At 62.6% G+C, this 7,308-nt stretch overlaps 1 protein-coding gene across 1 annotated transcript in view; it reads left to right on the plus strand.

Moving 5' to 3' along the window:
- Positions 1–7,308, plus strand: part of PLCD3 (phospholipase C, delta 3) — a 17,172-nt gene that overhangs the window by 5,784 nt on the left and 4,080 nt on the right. The window contains exons 3-12 of the mRNA XM_009883727.1: positions 857–1,085; positions 1,174–1,303; positions 1,853–2,078; positions 2,841–3,042; positions 3,133–3,277; positions 3,352–3,504; positions 3,571–3,726; positions 4,839–4,992; positions 5,916–6,032; positions 6,138–6,269. Coding sequence (XP_009882029.1) covers positions 857–1,085; positions 1,174–1,303; positions 1,853–2,078; positions 2,841–3,042; positions 3,133–3,277; positions 3,352–3,504; positions 3,571–3,726; positions 4,839–4,992; positions 5,916–6,032; positions 6,138–6,269 — 1,644 coding nt within the window. The remainder of the gene's footprint in view (positions 1–856; positions 1,086–1,173; positions 1,304–1,852; positions 2,079–2,840; positions 3,043–3,132; positions 3,278–3,351; positions 3,505–3,570; positions 3,727–4,838; positions 4,993–5,915; positions 6,033–6,137; positions 6,270–7,308) is intronic.

Genomic DNA, 7,308 nt, shown 5'->3' on the forward strand with positions numbered 1-7,308 from the left:
CCCCCTGGGACCCAGACCCCCACCCGGACCCCCACCTGGGACCTGGACCCAACTCAGGTCCCAAACCCCCACCCAGGACCCAGACACCAGTCTGGAACACAGACCTCCACCCAGGACCCAGACCCCCACTTGGATCCCCACCTGGGACTTGGACCCCCACCCAGCACCCAGACACCAGCCCGGCACCCAGACCCCCACCCAGGACCCAGACCCCAGTCTGGGACCTGCCCCCCCAGCCTGAGACCCAGACCCCGACCCGAGATGTGCGCCCCAGTCCAGAACACTGACCCCCACCTGAGATCCAGACCCCCACCCACGACCCAGACCCCCACTCAGGACCCAGACCCCAACCCCAGTGCCTCCCAGTACCTACCAGTGCTTCCCTGTGGACCCAGAGCATCTCATTACATCCCAGTCCCTCCCAGTGCACCCCAGGCTGAGCCCCCAGAGCCCACACCCTTCCCCGTCCCCCTTGGGACCGTCACGAGGTCTCTTCCCCATTCCGGCCAGACTCTGTCCCCACTCTCCGGCGTCACCCATCTCTTTCCACCCTCCCATCTGGGACGGGTGCCCGGAGCTGGCACCGCTGCAAGACAGCTCCATCGCCCGCCAGTGTCCCTGTCCCCATCCCCGCAGGGGACAGCGGCCATGGCTGCTGTCTCGCCTGGGATTAGCGGGTTAAGCCCGGCTGCAGCATCAACAGGAGCTGAGCTCCGGTCCCCTGGGGTGCCCCTGGGGACACGTAGGATGTCCATCAGCAGCCAGGATGTCCTGCAGGATGCTCGTGGGTGGGGGAAGTGCCGAGGGACCACCTCCATCCCCTGGGGTGGCCCCATCACAACGCGTGTCCCCGCAGTCTCGGTGATGCACATCGAGGGGGTGCGTGAGGGGCACCAGTCGGAGGGTCTACGCAAGTATGGTGCCGCCTTCCCCGAGCGGCACTGCTTCACCCTCGTCTTCAAGGGCAAGCGCAAGAACCTCGACCTGGCCGCCCGGGGCGAGGAGGACGCCCGCCACTGGGTGCAAGGGCTCACCAAGCTGATGGGGCGGCTGCAAGCCATGAGTCAACCGGAGAAGCTCGATCAATATCCTTTGTCGGAGCTATGGGGGCTTGGGGACAGGTTGGGCACAGTCATGGGGGTGACGTCGGGTGGTTTCCTTACCCCGGCGTAGCTGGATCCACGGGGTCCTGCAGCGAGCAGACAGGAACAAGGACAACAAGATGTCCTTCCGGGAGGTGAAGAGCATGCTGAGGATGATCAACATCGATATGGATGATGTCTATGCCTACAAGCTCTTCAAGGTACCCATCCTGTGCTCCACCACCTGCTGCTGTCCCCAGGAGGGAATGTGGCTCCTTCTCCGCCTTCCCAAGCGCAGAGAACTGTCAAACTCCTCACACCCAAAGCCACCCACCACCACCGATGGCTGGGTCCACCACCATTGGCTGAGTTCCATCGTGAGCAGGAGCTCACGATGGGGTGGGGTGAGCTGTCCCCATGACTGCTCTGTGGGTCCCCAAGGTGTGACATTCCCCCCATGGGGTGCTGTCCCCATGGCCCTCTCCCAAGGTCCCTTTCCACCTGGGGAAACTGAGGCACGGCGCTCTGCTCTGCTCCATCCCAGACTGGAGGGAAGATCAGAGGCCTATGGGTGGGGGGACAGAGGGGACATGACCCCACAACTCCCTAGGCATGCCCCATCCCCGAGCCCTCAGCCCAGTAGCTGAGACCCTCCAAATTCATCACACACATTGCCAACCCCAAGGGACAGGCAGGAGGAGGCAGGGGGTGGTCGTACCCCCTCCCCACGGGCAGGGGACAGTCCCGAGGTTGAGCTGTGGTCCCATCAGGAGTGCGATCGTTCGGGCAACGAGCGCCTGGAGGGCCGGGAGCTGGAGGAGTTTTGCCGACGGCTACTGCGGCGGCCGGAGCTGGAGGAGCTTTTCGGGCGTTACTCGGGTGAGGACCGTGTCCTGTCGGCCGAGGAGCTGCGGGATTTCCTACGGGATCAGGGCGAGGACGCCAGCCTGCGCCAGGCCCGCGCCGTCATCCGCGCCTACGAGCTCAACGAGAAGGGTAGGGCTGAGGACGGCCAGCTCGGTTCATGGGTGGTGGTGGGATGGTGGGATGGGCGCCACCAAAGCCAAGGAAGGTCATAGATGGTGTGGGGATGGGGCTTACCCCTCAACCTGGTATGGGGTCCTCCAAGGCTTGGGTGAGTGTCCCCATGTCCCTTCCCTGGGGTGGTGCTGGGTGTCACCAGTCCAACACGTGGCCTTGCTGGTCCCTGGTGGATGTCACACTGTGGGGACAGGGAACACAAAGGTGGGGATGGACAGCAGGTGGACCTCCATGTCTCCTGGATGACGCAGTGCCAGCCTAGCATGAATGTGACACTGCTGGGGGACCTCCATGTCCTTTTGGTCCCACTATACACGTCCGGGGTGAACAAGGCATTAGGAGGACAGGGGACATCATGGTGGGGGTGAAGAACCTCCACATCTCTCTGGTATCACAGTAGTACCCCTAGGGTAGATGTGGCACTAGCAGGACAGGGGACATCAGGGTGGAAGTGGGACACCAAGGGGACCTCCACATCCCCTGGGTGCCACCATGCCAGGTCCAGGGTGAATGTGGCACTAGCAGGATGAGTGACATCAGGATGGAGATGGGACATTCAGGGGAACTTACATGTCCCCTGGGTGCTGCAGTGCCAGGTCTGGGGTGAACATGGCACTGCTGGGAGACAGGGGACATCCAGATGTGGACAGTCCCTGGGGTGCCACCCTGCCAGTGGTGTGCCAGCCCTCTGTGACACCCTGCCGCTGTGTCCCACAGCCAGGCAGCAGGACCTGATGATGCTGGATGGCTTCATGATGTACCTCCTCTCGGCTGCCGGTGACATCCTCAACCAGGAGCACACGAAGGTACACCAGGACATGAGCCAGCCCCTGTGCCACTACTTCATCTCCTCCTCCCACAACACCTACCTGACCCGCAACCAGATCGGTGGCACCAGCAGCACCGAAGCCTATGTCAGGTGGGTGCCCCTGGTCAGATGCTCCATGCCCGGAAGGTCCCATGGTGCCGGGGTGGTGTAGGGACTCATCCAGTGATGATGCGGTGGCAGGGCGCTGATGGCGGGATGCCGTTGCGTGGAGCTGGACTGCTGGGAGGGCTCCGATGGGGAACCTGTCGTCTACCATGGCCACACGCTCACCTCCAAAATTCTCTTCCGTGATGTTATCGAGAGCATCCGTGACTATGCCTTCAAGGTGAGCCTGGTGCTGGCAGCCCTGGGATGGGTGCTGGGTGCCGGGTGCTGAGCGTTGCCCGTCCCTGTCCCCAGCAATCGCCCTACCCCGTCATCCTGTCCCTGGAGAACCACTGTGGGCTGGAGCAGCAGGCCACCATGGCCCGGCACATGAAGGCCATCCTGGGGGACATGCTGCTGACAGAGCCACTGGAGGGGCAGGACCCCCACGACCTCCCGTCCCCGGAGGTAAGGCCACCTGCCCACCCATCACGGTGTCCCCTCTGAGCCCTGAGCTTGGCCTTCCTCCCACAGCAGCTGAAGTGGAAGGTCCTGGTGAAGGGTAAGAAGCTGCCAGAGCCATGGCATGAGCCCCAGGGTGTCACCTCCCTTGTGGACCCCGAGGAGGAGGAAGAGGAGGAGGAGGAAGAGGAAGAAGAGGAGAAGCTGCAGGAGAGAAACAGCCGGCGGGTAAGGGGCACTCCCAGGGCTATGGTACTGGGGGACCATGGCATCCTGGTGGTGCTGGGAGACCATGGCGTCCTGGTGGTCCTGGAGGATCACAGCATCCTGGTGGTGCTGGGAGACCATAGTGCCCTCGTGGGTCCTGGAGGACCATGGTCCTGGGGGACCACAGCATCCTGGTGGTGCTGGGGGCTGATGGCATCCAACACCTTGGTGGTGCTGGAGGACAACAGCATCCTGGTGGTCCTGGAGGATTACAGCAGCCTGGTGGTGCTGGAGGACCATGGCGTCCTGGTGGTCCTGGAGGACCACAGCATCCTGGCAGTGCCACAGGACCACTGTGTCCCAGCAGCGCTGGGGCCCAGGGCAGGTGAGCACTGCCAGCATCCCCTGATGCAGCCCTGCTCTCTCCTCTTCCAGTCACTGCAGTCGCTGCAGGAGATCAAACCTCTCCAGGTGAGTCATGTGATGGACTTAAGGGGTCAGGTACTGTGGGGGTGATGAGTGGCTGTCACTGCCCGGCAGAGGGGACTGAACTTGGGGACTCCTTGGCTGTGCCTCCCTCTTCCCCCATTGTGCTGGATGCTCCATTTCTGAGGTCTCCATTGCCTGCCTTGGGAACTCTATGACCTTGGGTCTCCATGACTTTGGGGTCTTCATCACCTCTAAGGTGACCCCGCAGGGTCTCCATTGCCTTGGGTGGGTGTTCTCCATTGCCTCAGTTCTCCATCACCTCAGGGACTCCATCACCTTGAGGTCTCTGTCACCTCAAGTCCTCCATCATTTTGAGTTGTCCATCACTTCAGGGTCTCTATCACCTTGGGGTCTCTAACATCTTGGATTGTCCATTACCTTGGGTTCTCTGTGACCTCAAGGTCTCAACCCACTTGGGTTCTCCATCATCTCAGGGTCCATCACTCCATTGTCTCAGGTTCTCCATCACTTTGGGGGTCTCCATCACCTTGGGGTCTTCATCGCCTCAGGGTCCACGTTGGGGGTCTCCATGGCCTTGGGCGTCGCAGAACTAGCAGGGTAGGAGGGTCTGTAGACCCTCAGGCAGGTGGGTGGCCACCAGAGCCAGGGTAGCTCTGACACCATGGTGGCTCCCGCAGGCTAAGGATGCGTCACAGGTGGCCCCAGAGCTGTCAGCCGTGGTGGTGTACTGCCAGGCTGTCCCCTTCCCTGGCCTGGACCATGCCCTGCGCCATCCCCGGCCCTGTGAGATGTCCTCCTTCAGCGAGAGGAAGGCTCGGAAGCTCATCAAGGAGGCAGGTGAGGGCAATGCGATGGGGATGGGAACAGTGTCTCGGTGCTCCTGACCTCACCAGGATCCAGGATGGGGCTGAGACTGATGGGATCTGTCACCAGGGTGGCTCCATGGGTGGTGATCGGGGACACACTCTGGTCTGGTGGGACTGGGGTCTGGTATTGGGGTCTGGGGCCAGGGCCTGGAGCCGGAGACCAGGGTGAGGGTCACAGGTCCAGGGTCAGGGTCTGGTGTAAGGGTCTGGGATGTGGCATCTGGGTCCAGGGTCAGGTCTGGGGTCTGAGGCTGTGATTAAGATCTGGGTCAGGGTCCAGGGACTGAGGTCTGGGCTCTGGGGTCAAGGTCTGGGGTTTGGGTTCAGGGTCCAGGGTCAGGGGCTGGGGTCAGGGGCTGGGGCTGAGATTAAGGTCTGAGTCAGTGTCCAGGGTCTGGGGACCAGGGTCAAGGTCTGGGATGAGGGTTGGGGTCTGGGGTCCAGGGCTGGGATGAAGATCTGGGTCAGGGTCCACGATGTGGGGGTTGGGTTTGGAGTCTGAGGTCCATGGTCAGGATCTGGGATCAGGGTGTGGGATCCAGGGTGAAGGGTCTGGGGTCTAAAGTCAAGGTGTGGGATCAAGGTCAGGATCCGGCGTCATGGTCTGGGGTCCAGAGCTCAGATTAAGATCTGGGTCAGCACCCAGGGTCTGCGGTCTGGGGTCAGGGTCTGGGGTGAGGGATCCAAGGTCAAGCTCCAGGGTTGGGGTCTGAACCTCAGGGTCCAGTTTCGGCGTCCGGGTCATGTTTCAGGCTCTGGATCCACCCAACTGGGTGGGCTCCGTCCATGTCCCCAGGCACACGGGTGCAGGCAGGTCACCGTCACCCACCGGCAGGTCCCTGCACCAGCACCCATGGGTGCAATGGCACCCCTCAGCCATCTCCCCCCCACCAGGCCCAGCACTGGTCCAGTACAACGCCCGGCAGCTCAGCCGCATCTACCCGCTGGGGCTGAAGATGAACTCCTCCAACTACAACCCCCAGGAGATGTGGAATGCCGGCTGCCAGCTGGGTGAGACCCCACGGCCCCCAGGAGACACCTCATGACCTGACACCTCCCACCCCTTCCAGAGCCGTCACCCACCCCGGCACCCCTCCGTCCCCCCTGTCCCCACAGTGGCCCTCAACTTCCAGACGCCGGGCTACGAGATGGACCTGAACGCCGGGCGGTTCCTGGGCAATGGGTGCTGTGGCTACGTGCTGAAGCCCCCCTGTCTGCGCAGCCCCCCCGGAGAGGGGCACCACCGCCTGGCGCTGCATGTCAGGGTGAGGGCACCCCGCTCCCCCCGCCCCCCACACCCCGGCGGGTGCCACCTCCGTCCCTGCTGGGTGACATCCCCTGACATTGCCATGCCGGGCCAGGTGCCACCTGCATCCCTTTTTCCCAGGGGAAACCAAGCCCACACCCAACCAGGTGCCACCCATCTCCCTTCTGGGTGGTGCCAACCCCATGTCCAGCCAGGTGCCACCCATATCAGTTCTGGGTGACACCAACCCCACCTTCAGCCAGGTCGCACTCACATCCGTTCAGGGGACACCAACCCTGTCCCCACATCCAGCCATGTGCTACCCACATCGGTTTCTCCTGGGGACACCAACCCTGTCCCCACATCCAGCCTTCTGCCACCCACGTCCCTTCTGGGGACACCAACTCCGTCCCTGCACCCACCCATGTGCCACTCACATCCTTCTTTCTGGGTGGCACCACCAACCACCTACCTCCTCCCCACCCAATTCCCACTCCTGGCCGGGTGCCACCCACGTCCCTTCTCCTGGGGACACTAACTCTCTCCCTGCACCCACCCATGCGCCACCCATGTCCCTTCTTGGGACACCAACCCTGTCCCCACATCCAGCCTTCTGCCACCTATGTCCCTGCTCTCGGGTACACCAACCCCATCCCTGCACTGACCCATGCACCACCCACCTCCCTTCTCCTGGGGACACCAACCCTGTCCCCACATCCAGCCTTCTGCCACCTACATCCCTTCTGGGGACACAAACCCTGTCCCTGCACCCAGCCATGTACCACCCACGTGGTTTCTCCTGGGGACACCAACACTGTCCCCACATCCAGTCATGTGCCACTCATGTCCCTCCTCCTGGGTGGCACCACCAATCACCTCCCTCCTCCCCACCCAATTCCCACTCCTGGCTGGGTGCCATCTGTGTCCCTTCTGGGGACACCAACCCTGTCCCCACATCCAGCCATGTGCTACCCACATCGGTTTCTCCTGGGGACACCAACCCTGTCCCAACATCCAACCTTCTTCCACCTATGTCCCAGC

Source organism: Charadrius vociferus, unplaced genomic scaffold (genome assembly GCF_000708025.1).
Source record: "Charadrius vociferus isolate BGI_N301 unplaced genomic scaffold, ASM70802v2 scaffold1284, whole genome shotgun sequence".
Lineage (NCBI taxonomy): Eukaryota > Metazoa > Chordata > Aves > Charadriiformes > Charadriidae > Charadrius > Charadrius vociferus.